Source organism: Gossypium arboreum, chromosome 13, assembly GCF_025698485.1.
Source record: "Gossypium arboreum isolate Shixiya-1 chromosome 13, ASM2569848v2, whole genome shotgun sequence".
In the NCBI taxonomy this organism is placed as follows: Eukaryota; Viridiplantae; Streptophyta; class Magnoliopsida; order Malvales; family Malvaceae; genus Gossypium; species Gossypium arboreum.
Window position 1 is genome coordinate 319,902 of NC_069082.1, and position 20,391 is coordinate 340,292.

Genomic DNA, 20,391 nt, shown 5'->3' on the forward strand with positions numbered 1-20,391 from the left:
CCTTTAATAATGTAATGATAATATGACGCAAGACGTTAAATCATCATTTCAACTGAAAATTTTAAGTTAAATTTTACAGTTGATCCCTATATTTTACTTTTAACAAATGAACAATATAAAAAACTAAGTTAAAAAATAGAGAAGAGAAGTAGAAGAGAATAGAAAATAAAGGAAAAATAAAAGTTAAAAGAACATAAAAGGATATTTTGAATTACTCAAAACAAAAATATAAAGACCGATTGTATAAATTAATCTAAAATTTTTATTTGAAATGATAATTTATCGTTACACCATTAATGACAATTAACAGTTTAATGACTAAAATATAGCAACACGAAACATAAGTAACTAAAATATGACGTAAAATAAATAAAAATAACTATTTTAATAATTTAATTTCTGAATTAATGTGTAAATAGGAAAATTTTAAAAATTTTAACATAAAGACAATGTAAACCGGATTGATGGCTAAACAGGTGAAATTACTAGTTTGCCAGTCCAATCAATCCGATTAAAATTTTAAAAGAATCTTAAAGAAAATAATAAATAAAAAATGGACATGCATTTAATTAAGGTCAAAGGGCCCCGTCGATCTCCGCCAAAATGGACACGCATTTGTTTCGTGAAGGTTAAGACCTCGATGCTGTGAAAGTTCCTTAGTCAGAGGATGTTTTGGACGCATTTCCAGGGGAAGTTTTAATTTTCGAAGTTGGTAGGGTGGTTTCGGGTCAAGGCCGTACCAACTCATACGTGCTAGCTAGAGTGAGTAAAATTCCAACAAACAAATTGGTGTATTCTTCGGTCCCAAGCCAGCTTGGCTTCCTTGAAGGACAAATTAACCTCTTCCTCCATGTTTGTCCTGACCTTGAAGGTCAAAGAATTTTGACCTTAGTAACCTCTTCCTCCCTTGTTGCAGTGAAGCGCATCCTGAGATTTCTCAAGGCATTGTGATGTGAACCATGGTCTTTTTATTGCACTCGGAACATTTCCGGTGTTGATTGGGGAAGTAGTGTCAATCTACTTCCGGTTTTTCAGTAGGCCAGAGTTTAAGAGCATTGCAGATGCTGAGATGATTTGGGTCAATACTCAATCATCTTAATTTAAAACTAATTCTGCAGATCTCAGAAGCTTTGTTAAATCAAAACTACCAATATTAAGGCTGAGATAGAAAGCAAAATCCAGTCAATTAAATGAGAAATGAATCTATTGAAATTGCAAACTAAAAGTGTTCAAGTTGCAAAAAAAATTGAGGTGAAAAATGTTTCAAACCAACCAAAACTTGGTATGGTATCAAATGCACCCTATACCGACTAAAATAGTAACAAGAAAGAAAAAATAAAAATCGTTCTAAAAGAAATTTGAAAAATAATAAGGTAATATTAGAAAAAATATATCCAACCTGAAGCACACAACCCCATCCATCACCATATATATCACTAGTGAACATCATCCTTAGGTTGTTAGCTCCATTATAGCAGAAACAATATCCCCATCTGCAGCTTTGAGTGCCTTGACAGCTTTCGACCTCGAGACTCCTGCTTGTGTCATTACCAACTCAATGTCCTTTGGTTCGACTCCAGTCTCATCTACTTCTTCATCGTCCTGAGCCGATGTTGATGGCTCGGGTTCAGGTTTGGAGATTACGTGACTGAGATCAGGAGCCTTAAATTGCTCAGCAGCCTGAGTCTGCAATTGCGAGCTCAAGTCCTCGATCTTAGCTTCTCCGAAAATAACATAGGTATCTGATGTGGGGCTCTTGAAGACATCTGGTTTTGAAATGATAAATAAGATCTGAAATTCAACAGTTAATCAGTTATTGAGGCAGGGAAGTAATGAACGGTTAACAATAAGGAAAGGGGACTGACATTCTTGCTCTTCTTGACGGTGACTCGGCTAACACCCGGAATTGGTTTCATCCCAAGTTTCAACATTGCTTTGCGACTTTTCTTTTCGCTTCTGCTTTGTTTTGACCTAGCTGCTCCTTCTCCATCATGATGTCCTGATAGTACATACAATAGGGAAAAAGAAATACGGATCTCAATCTTAATACGAATAGAAGTCAAGAAATATTAACAACCATCAATGGATCACTCTTTTATATAAAGTGCAGTTCTGCAATTAACAAGAAACTTTGAGCACAGTGATCAATAGAATTTGTTTTGCACTAGTAAATATCAAATGTATTTCACAAGCCAGAAAAACTCTTTTTGACTGCTTAAAACATTTTGCAGGATAGTACAAATTAAAATCGGTACAAAGCATAGAAAGAACAAATAAAGAACTTTATGCATTGGCAATTTAATCTTTTCACTGATGAACACAAGATGGTATGACAATTTATGAAACCTATGTTGTTCGGACTCATTCATCATCCGACACATGGATATGGAGATATGATCTTCAAGATCCCTAAAAATCTAACGGTACCCATATCAGATATCCGACACATGACAGCCAATATCGGATACTCACCCAAGTCCAAGTAACATATCATGAAACTAACCACAATATTAAAAGACATGAAAAGAGCTAAATCCACTATTTGAAATACTCTGAGATCAACTAGACTTAGGAAGTCAAGTAGAAGCATAATTCCAAAATCAAGCCCTAGTAGCTAGTGACTATGGATCCAGTTCGCTTATCCATGCATCTCAATTTATTTATTTTTTAAACTAAAAAAGCACAATTTAACTAAATACTAAACCACTATTTAAAATATTTCAATCCAAATCTAAAATTTTAAGAAACTACTGAATACGAATATTCACCTTCGGCATCATCTTCATCCTTGTCATCGTCCTCATCTTCATCGTCGTCTTCATCAACGTCATCTTCAACTACAATTTGTTCCGACTGTGAAACCAAAACATAAAAATCAATGGAAAGGAAGAAACAAATATTTTAGGAAATAAAAGGAGTTGAGAAAATGATAAAAAAGTTACATCGACTTTCTGTTGTTCGAGATGAGCGGCGAGGATCTCTTCGATTTCTTTGTCGGTCTGGGCAGCCATTTTTGGTTCAGAGAAAAGAAGAAGAAAAAAGAAAATGAGAGGCTATAATAAGAAGAATAAAACCCTAAAGGTCTAAAACCCTACAATTGAAGCTCCTTTAATAAATTAAGGAGCGGCGTTGTTCTATTAAATTACAACTTTGACCCTCTTAGTAGTAAGATGCAGCTTTCTTAAATTAATTTCGATAATTTAGATAAAAAAATAAATTTATTTTTCTTTTCAAAATTTCATTCATTTGTATTATTAGAAATTAGCGTAATTAACTTAATAACCAAACAATAACACATGACATACTACAAATATCTCATATTCATGTAGTGGCAGATATTAGGATTAAATTTTGGAGGACTATTAATTTTTTTAAAAAATTAGGAATTTAATTAAAATTAAAAAACAAATTGGGGTTTAATTAAAATTTTTAAATTTTGTGGGATTAATGATAATTTTAAAAGTTTTAAGAGAGCTTAATTATTTTTTTAAAAAGAAGTATAATGAGAGTTTTCAAAAATTTAAGGGGGCCTAATTAGAATTTTCTTAAAAAAATTTCAATGGAGAAATGAAAATTTCTCAATTTTACGGGTTTGCCTTTGTTTTTAACAGTAGAAATTGATAGAATTTTTATCAAAATGACCAATTTACTCTTTAATTTAATGTATATGGATTAATTTGCTTATTTTTTGAGTAAAGGGAAAATCCAATCCAATTCCTAATACATTATATAACATATTACTTTAAAATATATTTTTTAAATAATATTTAAAAATTGTATGCAATTTTATTTTATTAAAATTTTAAATATAAACAATTTAACAGATTTTTAAAATTTAAAATTTAAGATTCTATAATTTTACATGATATAGATTAAGTAATTTATAAAAATAAAATGAAAATAATTTATGATAAAAGGGTAAAAGATACTTATCTCTTCATGGTCAAGGTTGTGAAAATAATTTATATGATAATATGATGGTTAAGGGTGTTCATTACTTCAAGTATAACTTGGGTCTGAATCGCGTTAATCACGTTTGTTGTTTGGGATTTACCAAAAATAAAAGATATTTATCTCTTCATGGTTAGTGTAAAATATATTTATCCCTGTGATTTCAAAAATACTCAATTATCTCTTTAGGTATGAAGAAAATTTATAAATCCCATTGTGATCTATTTATAAAATTTTATTAATAAAAACATAATCATCATCGGTAAGAAATAAAAAAAAAAAGAAGAAGAAGAAGAAGAAATATACTTACGGTCAATGAGCCTTAGTTTAACGGTGATGTTCAAACACTAAAAACTTCAACATCCTATGTTTGAATCTTTTTATCAATCTTCAAAGGGGCCGGTTGAATCATTTTCATATGATAAAATAAAATATAAGTTGTGTTTTTTCTAAATCCTTTCAAATATTCTAAAGCCACGAACCTTCGAGGTTAAACAAATAGCTTAAGATTAATCAAAGCGTAGTAAGCTCCTGTAGTCCCCTTGGCTAACAAAGATAAATGGTTACCTTTGTCTTGTCTAACACAGCAATAAGATCACAATCTTGAATTGTGCTTAGCCTATGTGTTACACTGGTTCTTCTCTCCATCACTTGATCTAATGCCTCTTGCACCACTTTCTCAGATTCACTGTCAAGTGCACTGGTTGCTTCGTCTAATAATAATATTGTTGGATTCCTCAATGGCTCGGGCTATGGCGATCCTTTGTTTTTGGTCTCCAGATAGTTGCACATCTCTGTCTCTGCACCAGGTATTATAACCATCTACTAGATCTGCAATGAGATCATGTGTGTTTGCAGCTTTGGCTGCTTCAATGATTTTGGACTCATCGATGTTCCGTATGGTATGTTTTCCCTTACTGTGTTAGAAAATAGTGTTGGAACTTCCTCAGCAAGGTAACCATTAGATTCATCAGGTTCAATCCTTTTGCAGCGGTCTAATATCGTAAACAAATATCCAACAACCTCGACGCTCTTGGCCGAGTCTGATGTCATGCTTGCAGCTTGAGCAATGAACGTGCCGGTGCTAGCCAAAATGAGCAATGTTTCAATAAAGGCTTTGGTAGTGATATATCCTTGACATATGAGTTCTCCACCGTACCAAAAATCAAAAGGCATAATACAAGCAGTAAGCAATTGAGCTGATCCAAGTCCAAGATCCTGCAAGCCAAGATTGTCTAACAATCTCTTTTCTTGGACCTTCGTGTGCTTTTTGCAGCATTTTCAAAATTTGGTCTTGAGATGAGAAGGCAGTAATTGTTCGATGGCTGGAAACTGCCTCTGCAGTAAGTTTGCTGCTATCTTGTTGTACTGCTATGATGGCTTTCTCGAACATTCTTTTAAGTACAGTAATTTGAGTATGATGCTGAGGATGATGAGAGGTTCGAGAACAATCATGACAATGGCGAGTCTCCATGCAATGAATAGGCCCATAGCACATGAGACAATTACACCCGAGATGGTTCGCACAACAAGAGGCACTGCATCACCAACTAATGACCTCACCTGGAAACATACAACACTCTTGGGATTAAGTTTCCATATTCAGATGGCAAACCATTTGGAATACCAACAATCAAGTCATCTATATATTCTTTGTATATTTGAAATTTGATTTTTCTACATTTATTTTAAAGAGTTTAGCCTCTCTACTTTTTAAATTTTAGTCCCAATTCTTAACACTCTTAAAATATTTTTGTTAAATTCAAGTTTATTACAATGCCAATTTTTCCGTGACATGGCTACAAATAAGCATTTTTCTTTTAATTTTGAAATATCATTCTAGTGAATTTAATTAAAAATTTTTAACAGGTTGACAATTTGACTTGAATTTTAAAATAACAAATAAAGAGACTAAATTCTTGAAAATAAAAAATAGAGAGATTAAATTTCAAATATATGAAGAATATAGGAACTAGAAGCATTTTTTTAACTAACTGAAAGAAAATCACTACATTAAACTAGAAATAAAAGCGAATCAAATCACAATATGATGGAATAATGTGAGTATGCAATTGTAAGGCACATTGCATTCTTAGGGAGAGAACTCAAGTTCAAATTTTAGGGACGTCATTGTTGAGAGAAGAAATCATGAATCTTAAAATGATTAGTTTTCATGGACCATAAAATAGACATGAAGAATAACTTAAGCATCCCAAAGTAGCTCGTTTCCACTCAAGTAAAGTGAAGGCCGCAATTTCTTCAAAGATGGTGTAAACATCTTTTTTATCCTCCACATTCATTTCTCCAACTAGTGAAGCAAGATCTAGTGAACTTGTTGTAATATTGTTTTCCATGTTTGTTTTATAAGCTAAGTCATCCATAGACAAATCATTATTTCCTTTTTCTAGGACTTGGTCTATTTGTTGACCATTAACTCATCATGTGACTCAATTTCCTTGACTTGGCAATCTTGGACAACAGCAATTAAATCTGCATGTTTAATGGCGGATAGACGATGCGCAACGATAATAGTTGTACGTCCAACAGAGGCATTATCAGAGCTTCTTGTACAATACTTTCAGATTCAGAGTCTAATGCACCTGTTGCCTCATCTAATAGAAGGATTTTGGGTGCTTTAATCATGGCTCTTGCTATAGCAATTCGTTGTTTCTGTCAACCAGACATTTGAACCCTTCTTACGGCAATCTGTTTACAATTATCTTTAGATCATATATATGATCTATAGACTTAGTCAATATAACAAAATATATAGAAGATTCGGATGAGATTGAAAATAATATTGGTGGTGAGATTAAATATTTTAGTAGTGATGTTGAATACTGTAATAAAGAGATATTGAAATTAGTAGTAAGATATGTGTTTAAATTTAATCACAGCCGTTAGTAAAAATTAGTTAAGCAATTTGTTGATTTCTATCTAGGATAGCTAACATCATAGTGAATATTCTACATTAATTCTTGTTAAATTCTTCTTTTGGTGTTATGCTTGTATAATTAGTGTGTGCATTATAATGGATATGTTGATAAATTTGGTAAGAATACATGAAAATTCATGTATTAGGAGTTAGATTGTATTTCGTTTTCTATATTAAATAAAATAGGTAAATTAGTCTCTATATGTTAGATTAAAGAGTAAATTAGTCATTTATGTTAAAAATTTCATGTATTTGTACTATTAAAAACTAGTATTGTAGCGACGTAAAAATTTTTGCTTTCGGTCGCTAGTTGAGTCGATTTATTAAAAATTTGAAAACTGACTTTCGACTTTATTAAAAAAGGGAGTCGCCACCGATCTTTTTTTCTAGGTGTGATCAGATACCTAATAAATCATATATTTTAGAAAAGGAAACTTATTTTTGAACAAAAATGAAGGCTGAATTTGGGTCTACGCGAAAAAAAAACCAAAATAAAGTTGGGTTCGGGAGTCGGTTACGTGCGAGGAAGGTATTAGCACCAAAACAGGTGTTGTCTTGATTTTCAAAAATACGAATTCAATTTGACATTTAATTGTGATCCGATTGAAAAATGAGAATTTTTAGTTTTCGATTTTTTTAGAAGGGTGTCCCGTTTTTAACACGAGCCGACGAATTTCACCCAACATAGCGATGAAATCGATGACTTAATGTTAAATCGGTTCATTGCCTTATTTATTGAAATTAGTAAAAACATGAATAAAATCTTTAAAGTAGTGAACAACAACTGATGTAAAATGGGCGGGAAACAAAAAAATAATAGAGTTAGAAATACATCGAAACAAATAATAACTAAAGCAATTAAAAAACAATAACAACGTATGCGATATTAGACATGATAACAATAGTATTAACATGAAATAAGGATGAAAGTATATATAAACATATAATAATAATAAGTAAAGTGAAGTAAACTTAATATAAAAAACTAATAGTGCTAGATATATATATATATATATATATTAAAGTATGTGTAATAATAGGAATGAAAAGTGTATACATAATAACACTAAAATATATACATAATATATATATATATACATAATATATATATAAATGAACATATACAATATCTATTATAAATATTAATAACATAAAATATATTAATAAATATGTACATATATATTGAAAATAAATACACAATAACATTAAAATAAAATAATAAGTGGCAATAGTGAAAATAATAAGTATAATAATAAATATAATGATATACTGAAAATAATACTATATATAAAAATATATATACGCATATAATAAAATATAAGTACTAATATTAATAAAAATATAATAGGAATAAAATAAATGTAATAATAATATACATAATATGATATTAAAAATATGTATATATATTATAGCGTTTAAGAATACATACATAAGATGATATAAAAATATGTACGTGGAATAGTATATAAAATAAAAAATAAAAAAATAATAACTAATAATATTGAAAATATATACATAATATATATAAAACATATACGATATATACATATACATCGAAATGATAATAATGTAAAAAGAACTTATTAATACGCTACATAGATACGCACGTATATATATATAAATAATAATGATATTAGAAATACCTAATATATAATATTAGAAATATATACATAATATATATAATATATATATATAATGTAGTATTAAAATATATACATAATATATACATATTAAAATAATAATAATGTTAAAAACAACTATTGATAATACTTCATAAATATATATATACTAAAAATATACATAATAATAATATATATACAATAGTAAGTCGTGATATAAAAAGCTAAACATAATATAGTAATGTATAAAATAATAGTGATAGTGATAAAACATGGAAGTTAATAATATATATATATATTTAAAATATTGAAAATAATAATCTATTACTATATAACAAGCGTGTATATATATATATATATATGAGTATAAATCAAAATAAATACTAAGACTAATAATAGTAATAATATTAATTATAGATACAATAAGAGTTGTAATGAACCGAAAGTTCCGTATCGGAAATTGAGTCTTGAGTACTGTTTCCGTGAAATTTATTCATGAATATTTATTAGAAATATTTATGAATTATAGTTGAATGGTTATATAGTGTTTAATTAAGTGAAGTAGCTTGAATTTAGTTTAAAGGGCTAAATTGCATAAGGAATAAAAGTTTAATTATAGGTTAAAAAGTAAAAGGGACTAATCTAGTAATTAGACCCTAAGTGCCATGTATGTGTTAATATTGAATAACGTGTGTAATAGTTGGTATATATGTGTAATAGCTATAAGATATTTTATGTTATAGCTATTACACATGTTAGTTTTATATTTATTATAGGTTAATAATAGTATAATAAGTAAAATTGATAAAATAGAAAAGAACATAGAAAGATTAACAGAGAGCAAACGTGAAAGAAAGAAGAAAGAAAGAAAGAAATAAAAAAAGGGAAATTTGAGGATTAAGGCCCTAAAGTTTGATTGGTAAGTTGTTTTAGCTCATTTTCTTATGATTTTTATGTTTATGGATGCCTAATTCAAAGTTCTACATGTATGAGGTTAAAATGAAGAAAAATAGAGAATTTTTAGATATTGATTTAGTTGAATAAATTGAGGTTTTATGAATTAATATATTGATGATTTTTAATTGTATGATTGTTAGTAGCAAACGTAGCACCGGATACGTCATCAAAGAAGGGAAAAGAGAAAGTGAACGAAGATATCGATTAAATTCGATAAATAGTGGTTTGTATTTCTATAAACCGAGCTTAATCGTTATTGCTATATTTGATATTTATATTGTATGAAAATGTGAATGAGGTAAGTATTTTTACCATATTGAAATGAATGTGATTTTGAAATACCCTATTAATGATGTCGGGCTAGTCGGATATAGTTGACATGTCATAGGAATTGGAAGTATTGGGATATTCCGACATTGAGTCGATGAGACACTATGTGTCGACTCATCGTTAAAGTTTCGGATTTGTTCCGATGAAGTACTTTGTGTACTATAATGTTAAAGTTCGGATTTATTCGATGAAGCACTATGTGCTTATCCCGAGTGTGGGTTGGATCCGTGTATCCGTCGATTGTCCAAGTTATGTTAATAAGGGTAAATAAAGTAAAGATTATTAAAGTCTTGATTGATATTGAATAATAACAATAATGTGTTTGAATTACCATGTTTTAAAATTGATTAAGCTATTGTTTATAGAAATACCACTGAGAGTATTCTCAGCAGACGGTTTGTTTCGTACGCAGGCTAGGTACGAAAGTATAAAGACTCAAAGATACAAGCCGATCCCCAAACTCAAATTGGTGAAGTTTCTATCTTTTGGAAAATGGCATTGTACCTAGGATGTCTTTTGGTCATTTTGAAAGTATCTAAGTTGTTAAGTGATATTTTGGTATGTTTTGTAAATGTTACCAAAACTTTAAGTATGGTATGTTTTGATATGTTAATGAAGAGTAATAAGAGGAAGTGTTGGTAAATATTGTAGAGAGAAGAAATGAAGATGTTATAAACTTAGTTATCAACATTTTATACTAAAATGATTTGGACGAGAGCGGTAGTCCAAATTTGAAAATATACCAAAAATAGTATAAAGTGAATTAGATAATGAATAAAATTTGTAATTGAATCTTAATGAATCTATTTTTATATGGAAGAAATAAAATAGGTAAAAGAGTTGTATTTTATGAGATATTTACGTTTTGGTGAAATAGGGTTAGAACAATTTCTGGATTCCCTATCCTGAATTTAGAAATTCACCATAAATTGTGTATTAAGAATTAGGACTCAAACTTTATTTGTATGGCTTCCTTATTGAGTCTATTTTTAATTGAAACAAATGTCATAGTCATTGGATTTCTGTACAGGAAGAAATTTGATTCGTAGTGTACAAGGGTCAGAGTAGTCGAACCCTGAAACAGGGGAGACTTTTTCTAATAAACTGTACTAATTGGCCCGACCAAAAATTCTAGAAAAAAATTAGTAAGTAGATATATGAGTCTAGTTTCAGGAAAAATTTATGGAATTAGATTTCAAGTTTCGTAACTCGAGATATGATTTTTTTTAAAGACCGTGACGCAGATTGATAGTTTACTACGAAAACTGTTTAAGTGCTAAGATAAGTTTTGTAATGTCTCCTGCTCGACTCCGGCAACGGTCTCGGGTAGGGGGACGTTACAAGAGTAATAATACTAAATAATTAATTTAAATAGTAAAATAACTAAAAAAGATTAAATTGGACTAAAAAACAAAATATTTGGGGCGAAATCGAAATAAAAATAAAAGAAGGGTTTATTTGAACATGTGCTAAAACAGTGAGGACCGAAAGAACTATTTTCCCAAGCTTTTAAAATGACGTCGCATCAACTAGGATTTATTTGAAATCCAAATAAAATTATGGGGGGAATTTTAAAAAATACAGAAACTTAATCGCAAAACATAGAAAATGCGGAAGGACCGATTGCGTAATTCGCCCATTGAATAAAACACATGGATCCTGAGTGGGTTGGGTCGGGTCGACCCGATCCGGGGTAAAACGACGCCGTTTTGGGTGTTGAAGGCCAGCCCCAAAACGACGTTGTTTTGAGGGCCTTTAAAATTTTCATTTTATCCAGGTTTAAAAAAAAACAAAGGGGGAGGGGATTTTTCTCTCTAGGGAAACCCAGAAACCAGCCAGGAGGGCCACCGCGCGCCGTCATAGCTCCGCCGCCGCCGGCCACCGTCCACGGTGGCCGGTGTAACACCCCTTACCCGTATTCATCGCCGGAATAGGGTAGGAGGCATTACCGGAGTTCACCGAATTAATTTTCCGTTAATACGAGTTAAATACTATTTATTTACTAAAACATGTCATGGTGTCCTTTAGATTGGCCTCCAAAGCCCAAAACATACTTCGAGACCAGACTAGAATTAAATCGAAACCATAGGGAATTTTTCGCAAAATCCCAAAGTGTTTTTTTTTTTGCTCAATATAACCACTTTATAAATATCTAACCTTCCCTGCAATTTTTAAAACCGAGACCAATCCAACCAACCAATTCATTTCAATCAATTTAATACAAAATTATACTTCTATTATAATTATACTATTTAACTTACTCATCATTCTTTACTTTAATGTATATTCATTAAACAAGTCTTAATATTTATATAATCACCAAGCCTTATACATGCCATATAAATCAAAAAGGAAATTTACAAAAGCTACCGGAGATAATCTGGATAGTGTGATCCTCTGTGTTGATCCGATCCTCCGTATACTTCCACGTCAATCTGGGTCGATTTGTAAAATTTGTGAAAATTCAGGGACTAATCAGCTACTTTTTCTTTTCCTCGACTTGCTTCGGGTTCTCGATTTGCAGTAAAAATATGAAAAACCAGCTTAAGAAAACCCTTCTATGGTGTTTTTGCTGATGAGAATGCAGAAAAATAATGAGAATTCTAGATAATTCCACTTTAGTCCTAGTTTATTAAGTAAATTTTTGCAATATTCCAATTTTGCCCTTAATTCATCAATTTTCCTGCTGATTTCATGCACCTTGCCGTCCAGCCCAAATAGAATTGGGGTCTATTTGCCTTTTAAACCCTCTTTCTTTTATCATTTAAGCTATTTAATCATTTCCCATAATTTTACATTTGTTACAATTTAATCCTTTTATTCAATTAACTATCAAAACTTTAAAATTTCTTGTGAAACTTTAATACTAACTTATTAACACTCCATAAATATTTATAAAAATATTTATGGCTCGTTTTAAAAATTTTCAAACTCTCGACATCTCGTTTCCGATTCTAATTTAATTTTTTTTATTTCTAGTACACTATTCGCTATTTCAAAAATTTTCCTAACTTTACACTTAACTTATATTCACTAAATTATTAATATTTTCTACTCATTTGTCGGATTTAGTGATCTCGAATCACTATTCCGACACCACTGAAAATTCAAGGCTATTACAATTCTCCCTCTTAAGAAATTTCGTCCTCGAAATTTGTTACTGAAAATAGGTTCGGATATTGTGATCTCATTGATTCCTCTGTTTCCCAGGTTTCCTCCTCCACACCATGTCGATGCCACAACACTTTTACTAACGGTACATGTTTGTTCCTTAACTCTTTAATTTCCCAAGCTAGAATTTTCACCGGTTCTTCTGAATAAGTCATGTCAGTTGGACCTCTATTTCGTATGAGGAATTACATGTGACGGATCGATCATGCAGTCTCAACATAGACACATGAAACACGTTATGAATCTTTTCAAGTTCCGGGGGCAAAGCCAATCTATAAGCTACCGGACCGATTCTTTCAATGATTTCATACGGCCCAATAAATCGTGGGCTGAGTTTTCCCTTTCTACCGAACCGAAAAACTTTCTTCCACGGTGACACTTTCAAGAATACACGATCACCCACATTAAACTCTATATCTCTTCTCTTTAAATCTGCATATGATTTTTTTCGATCGGAGGCAACTTTTAAACAATCTCGAATAATACGAACTTTTTCTTCGGTTTCCCGAATCAAGTCCACTCCCATTAGTTTCCGTTCACTTAATTCAGACCAATATAATGGAGTTCTACACTTTCTTCCATACAGAGCTTCAAATGGTGCCATTTTAATACTAGTTTGATAACTATTATTATAAGCAAATTCGACTAAAGGTAAATACCTTTCCCAGCTGCCGCCAAACTCAAGTACACAACACCTTAACATATCTTCTAAAATCTGAATCACTCGCTCTGACTGCCTGTCTGTCCGAGGATGAAAAGCTGTGCTGAAATTTAATTTAGTGCCCAAAGCCTCTTGTAATTTATTCCAAAATCTCGAAGTAAATCTCGGATCCCGATCCGAAATAATAGATACTGGAACTCCATGTAATCTTACAATCTCAGAAATATACAATTCCGCTAACTTCTCCAATGAAAAATTTGATCTGACTGGAATAAAATGTGCCGACTTTGTCAATCTATCAACGATAACCCAGATTGAATCTTTCTTTTTCGGAGTCACAGGCAATCCTGATACAAAATCCATCGTAATGTGTTCCCACTTCCATTCAGGAATCATAATAGGTTGTAATAAACCCGTTGGTACTTGATGCTCTGCTTTCACTTGCTGACAGATTAGACATTTTGCAACAAATTCACAAATCTCTCGTTTCATACCAAGCCACCAGTACATTCTTTTTAAATCGCAATACATTTTTGTACTACCCGGATGAATAGAATACTTACTATTATGAGCTTCAGCAAGAATATCATTTTTCAATTCTGAATTATTCGGAACATAAATTCTATTACGATAACGCAACATACCACCATCATCAACGCTATATTCTGAACTCAAATTATCCTGAACCGTTTGTCGTTTCAGCACTAGTTTCGGATCATCACTCTGTAATTCACGGATCCGTTGAAGGAATGTAGATTTTGCTTTCAATTTTGCTAATACTGAACCATCTTCATTAACAGACAAATGAACATTCATTGCTCGAAGTGCAAACAATGATGATTTTCGGCTAAGTACATCAGCGACCACATTAGCTTTCCTTGGGTGATAATCAATAACAAGATCATAATCTTTCAATAGTTCGAGCCACCGTCTCTGTCTCAAGTTTAGCTCTTTCTGTGTCATCAAATATTTCAGACTTTTGTGATCGGTATACACAAAACATTTTTCCCCATATAAATAATGTCTCCAGATTTTTAAAGCAAACACAATCGCGGCCAACTCCAAATCATGGGTAGGGTAATTTTTCTCGTGTGGTTTTAATTGCCGAGAAGCATATGCCACTACTTTCCCTGACTGCATTAAAACACAACCCAAACCATTTAAAGATGCATCACTATACACAACATATGGTATACCGATTACGGTTGAGTTAACACGGAGCTTCATCAACATTTTCTTCAATGGTCAAAACTTTGTTGGCACTTTTCGACCATACAAATTCAACATTCTTCGAAGTAGTCGAGTCATCGGCAAGGCAATCATTGAAAATTTTTAACAAATCGGTAGTATCCCGCTAATCCCAAGAAACTCCGCACTTACATTACGTTCTTTGGTGTTTTCCAATTCACCATCACGACACTTTACTTGGATCTACTCAATTCCTTCAATTTGAAACAATATGACCCGAAATCCAACCTCCTCGTAGCCAAAATTCACACTTCTGAACTTTGCATACAATCGCTTTCTCTCAACGTCGCAACACACTTCTCAAGTGTTGTGCATGATCGAGCTCGGTCTTGAATAGATCAATATATCATCAATAAATACAACCACGAATCTATCCAAATAAGGTTGAAAAATTCGATTCATCAAGTCCATAAATGCAGCGAGAGCATTAGTTAAACCAAATGGCATTACCGAAACTCGTAATGACCATACCGAGTTCAAGGCGCTTTTGGCACGTCACATTCTTTAACTTTCAGGTGATAATACCTAGATCGAAGATCTATTTTTGAAAACACAGCAGCACCTTTCAACTGATCGAACAAATCATCAATGCGGGGCAAAGGATATTTGTTCTTGATTGTAACCTTATTTAACTGTCTGTAATCTATACACAATCTCAACGAGCCATCTTTTTTTTTCACAAACAAAATAGGTGCACCCCAAGGAGATGTACTCGGTCTAATAAACCCCTTATCTAACAATTCTTGTAACTGAGTCTTCAACTCTTTTAATTCTGTCGATGCCATTCTGTATGATGTTACGGATATTGGAGCTATTCCCGGGATCACATCAATCACAAACTCAACTTCACGATCTGGTGGTAAACCCGCAATTCCTCAGAAACACATCAAGAAATTCATTAACAACTGAAGCTGTTTCAACTTTGATTCAGAATCCCGAATATCAAGAATGTAAGCTAAATATGCTTCATTACCCTTCCGTATTAGCTTCTGAGCTGAAAAGGCTAAAATAATTCGGACATTATCTTTCATATTTGCAAACTCAGCCGAAATCACTTCTCCTGTCTGATTTTTCAAATCAATCCGTTTCTCTCGACAGTTCACTACAGCGTCATGTTTTGTTAACCAATCCATTCCCAGAATAATATTAAATTCCCGAAAGGGTAACAACATCAAATCAGCAGGGAATTCACAGCCTTTCACTTTCAGTGGACAATTACGACATATTAAATTAACCATCACACTTTGACCTAATGGATTAGTGACTTGTGTTTCATAATTAGTGGACTCAACAGATAATTTCTTTTCAGATGCTAGCATAGTGCAAATATATGAATGAGTAGACCCAGGGTCTATTAATGCATAAACAGTAACATCATAAAGATAGAAAATACCAGCAATTACATCAGGAGCCGTAGCCTCTTCCATTGCTCGAATGGTATAGGTACGTGCTGGTGCTCTATTCTCTGATTGACTAACTGGTTCTCTTATACTCGAACGGGTAGCCCCTGTAGCACTGCTCTGGCCCGAACGTCTACTTCTTGGGGAGTGGTTCTCTGTATCTCTTTCTGATCCACTTCATCTTTTTGCAGCTGGGGGTAATCTCGAATAAGATGATCAGTAGCCCCACATTTATAACAAGCCCCCATCTTAGTCCTGCATTTACCGAAATGATGTCTTCCACAATATTGACACTTAGGTCGGGGAGTATTCTGAACACTGCTCACACTTGCTGCAGGTCTATCAAATACCTTGAAATTAGATTGTCTTGATCTACCTCTACCCAATCTTCCCAACACGGATGTAGTTCGACTAATTTCTTCTCTAGATTTTTCAAACCAAATCTGAAAATGACTTAGAAGCACCTCTTTAAATGACTCTTTATTTTTCGATCTCTTTGCATTTTTCTCGTTATATACTTCTTCAAGCTTTTGAGCACGGTCCGATGTAACAACGAACTCTCGATTTCATTAGCCCCAATCATCATTCTAATCTCATCATTTAACCATTCTTCAAATCGATACACATTTCTTCTTGGTAGGTACAATGTCTTGAGCATATTTCTTTGAGGTAGACAAATTCTCTTCAGATTCGACCATCGACTTATTTCCTGCAGTAGATCAAGAAATTCTCTCTTTTCTTATCTAGATATCTTTTCCCACATATTTCTTTTTAAACTCGTTCGGAAAAATTCCCAAGTAAGCTTTTCTGCAGTACTACTGACTTCCACAGCTTTTCCACCAATTATATGCTTCTTCTTTAACAATGAAAAGGCACATCGTAGATAATCTTCCGGAGAACAAGTCATCTGTTTAAAAATTCTTACCAAACTTTGTAGCCAATACTCAACTTTTACAGGGTCATCATCTGATCTCCCTCGAAATTCCTCAGCTCCAAACTTCCTAAGCTTTTCGATCGGAGAACGTTTACTAGTTTCAATTATTGAAGGAGGTGGAGGAGCAACCGGAGGTACCATAGGTGGTGCAGTAGGGGGAGGAAGTGGTTGGGGATGACTTCTTTCTTGTATCATCTCCTTATACCACTGATTCATAACTCCATAAATCATATTTTTAAGTTCTCGCTCTCGCATCATAGAGATTGGAATATCACTACTTGTTCCTTGTTCCGAGTCGCACCCTATGTTAGCTTCCTCCTGCTCAAGACGTTCAGTCTATCGACATCTTTATAATCGAGAGTATCTATAAAATGACAAAGATTAGATCGGATCATACACATCACACTATCACAGATTTATATGGCATGTATTTCTAAACATTTTACACATAACACATGTTCCGAGAACCGACTAAACCGGGCTCTGATACCACTAAATGTAACACCCCTTACCCGTATTCATCATTGGAATAGGGTAGGAGGCATTACCGGAGTTTACTGAATTAATTTTCCGTTAATACGAGTTAAATACTATTTATTTACTAAAACATGTCATGGTGTCCTTTAGATTGGCCTCCAAAGCCCAAAACATACTTCGAGACTAGATTAGAATTAAATCGAAACCATAAGGAATTTTTCGCAAAATCCCAAAGTGTTTTTTTTTTTGCTCAATATAACCACTTTATAAATATCTAACCTTCCCTGCAATTTTTAAAACCGAGACCAATCCAACCAACCAATTCATTTCAATCAATTTAATACAAAATTATACTTCTATTATAATTATACTATTTAACTTACTCATCATTCTTTACTTTAATGTATATTCATTAAACAAGTCTTAATATTTATATAATCACCAAGCCTTATACATGCCATATAAATCAAAAAGGAAATTTACAAAAGCTACCGGAGATAATCTGGATAGTGTGATCCTCTGTGTTGATCCGATCCTTCGATACTTCCACGTCAATCTGGTCGATTTGTAAAATTTGTGAAAATTCGAGGACTAATCACTACTTTTTCTTTTCTCGACTTGCTTCGGGTTCTCGATTTGCAGTAAAAATATGAAAACCAGCTTAAGAAAACCCTTCTATGGTGTTTTTGCTGATGAGAATGCAGAAAATAATGAGAATTCTAGATAATTCCACTTTAGTCCTAGTTTATTAAGTAAATTTTTGCAATATTCCAATTTTGCCCTTAATTCATCAATTTTCCTGCTGATTTCATGCACCTTGCCGTCCAGCCCAAATAGAATTGGGGTCTATTTGCCTTTTAAACCCTCTTTCTTTTATCATTTAAGCTATTTAATCATTTCCCATAATTTTACATTTGTTACAATTTAATCCTTTTTATTCAATTAACTATCAAAACTTTAAAATTTCTTGACGAAACTTTAATACTAACTTATTAACACTCCATAAATATTTATAAAAATATTTATGGCTCGTTTTAAAAATTTTCAAACTCTCGATATCTCGTTTCCGATTCTAATTTAATTTTTTTTATTTCTAGTACACTATTCGCTATTTCAAAAATTTTCCTAACTTCACACTTAACTTATATTCACTAAATTATTAATATTTTCTACTCATTTGTCGAATTTAGTGATCTCGAATCACTATTCTGACACCACTGAAAATTCAGGCTATTACAGCCGGAACCTCAAAAAAGGTAATTTTTCTTTCTTTTTTTTTTGTTGTTTATATATATATATGTGTCTATATTTGCTTGTATGAAAAAAAGAAAAAAAAAAGATTTAAAAACTTAAAGGGCGAAGCGTCACCTCCTATTTCTCCGATTCCGATTCTTATATTCTGATGTTCACTGTTTTGGTGTTTAGATCTGTCTTTGATATATGAAATCTATTGCTCGGTATTGAATTGGCCGAATCTATTATATTCATTCATCAAGAATCCCCCCCATTACACTGTCTTTTGATGGCTTTTATAGCCTTTTACAAATGTTTTCCCTTTTATTATTTTATATTTGCTGTCCTTTCCCTTTAATTCCTTGCAGGTGCAGAGGGCGGTGGACGTGATGGGGCGATGCTGCAGTGGGCAGGTGGTGGCAGAGGGCAGGTGGTCGAATGGGACAAGGTGGCTAGGGTTTTTAGTTTCTGACAAAAGGTTGTGGGATAGTTGCGTCTGTGATGGGTTTTTAATTGGGCCATTAGTTTGGGTTTGGGTATTTGGTTGAGTTTAATTAGGTTGGTTTGGGTTTTATTGTACCTGGGCCAAAATTGGCCTGTAACAAGTATGGTTGACAGAATAACTAGGCAATGACACACATGTTGACGAACAAAAACTAATTTTCAATAGTAGAATTTGATGAAACTTTTAATAGGTAGATCAATTTACTCTTTGATCTAACATAAAGGAATTAATTAATAGATGGAGCAAAATGCAATCTGACTCTTAATACAGAAGCCTCTATAGTACTTTTACCTGATAAAACCTAATAAAATACAAAAGATAAGCAAGCAAAGCTGTGTGTAATATCCTTGAGGCAATTGGGAAATGAAATTATGAGCATAGGAAGCTTTAGCAACTTCAATAACCTCTTCCATTCTACCATCTTTCTTTCCAAAAAGTAAGTTCTCTTTAATGGTTGTTGCAAACAATGTGGGCTTCTGACGAACCAACCCCATTTGTGACCTTGACCATTTGAGTTGCAATTTATTAATAGAAACACCATCAACAAGTATTTCCCCTCCAAGTGGGCCACAAAACCTTTGCAACAATGATATCATAGTTGATTTTCCTAATCCACTACTACCCACCAAGGCCATAGTCTTTCTTGCAGGAATTTTGAGACAAAAATTGTTGAAAACTATGCTCTTTGGCCTAGAAGAGTATGCAAACTTGACTTGCTTGAATTCAACTTCCCCTAAAATGTTATCCAAAATTTCCCCTGCCATATTATCTAAATCTATTTTTGGGGTTCTTTTTATCTTTTAATTTTATCAATAAGTTTATAAACTTGCTTCTATGAAAAGAGATTGTCTATAAACACTAACCATCTGTACCATGATATGACTGCGGTAATTGGATGAACCCTATCTGTTTAAATAAATAAAACAAAAATTAGATTGTGTCATGCACAAGGAAGAAGCTGAATGAATCT

At 32.5% G+C, this 20,391-nt stretch overlaps 1 protein-coding gene and 1 pseudogene across 1 annotated transcript; both read right to left on the bottom strand.

The window, feature by feature from the left end:
* Window positions 1-382: 382 nt before the first annotated feature.
* Window positions 383-3,113, bottom strand: LOC108461550 (nascent polypeptide-associated complex subunit alpha-like protein 1). Its single transcript, XM_017761417.2, has 4 exons — window positions 2,943-3,113; window positions 2,769-2,853; window positions 1,866-1,999; window positions 383-1,791 (listed from the first exon to the last, which is right to left on the bottom strand). The coding sequence occupies exons 1-4, from the start codon at window positions 3,009-3,011 to the stop codon at window positions 1,453-1,455; spliced, it is 627 nt and encodes a 208-aa protein (XP_017616906.1). The 5' UTR covers window positions 3,012-3,113; the 3' UTR covers window positions 383-1,452.
* An 849-nt stretch (window positions 3,114-3,962) lies between these two features.
* On the bottom strand, window positions 3,963-20,296 carry LOC108462345 (ABC transporter B family member 15-like; annotated as a pseudogene).
* Between the last annotated feature and the right edge of the window lie 95 nt (window positions 20,297-20,391).

Excerpts from the sequence above, each read along its gene's own strand:
- LOC108461550 (XM_017761417.2), bottom strand. The coding sequence starts at position 3,011 with ATGGCTGCCCAGACCGACAAAGAAATCGAAGAGATCCTCGCCGCTCAT. Across the intron at positions 2,854-2,942 it reads TCGAACAACAGAAAGTCGAT|TCGGAACAAATTGTAGTTGA; the intron begins GTAACTTTTTTA and ends TTGGTTTCACAG. Across the intron at positions 2,000-2,768 it reads GGATGAAGATGATGCCGAAG|GACATCATGATGGAGAAGGA; the intron begins GTGAATATTCGT and ends ATGTACTATCAG.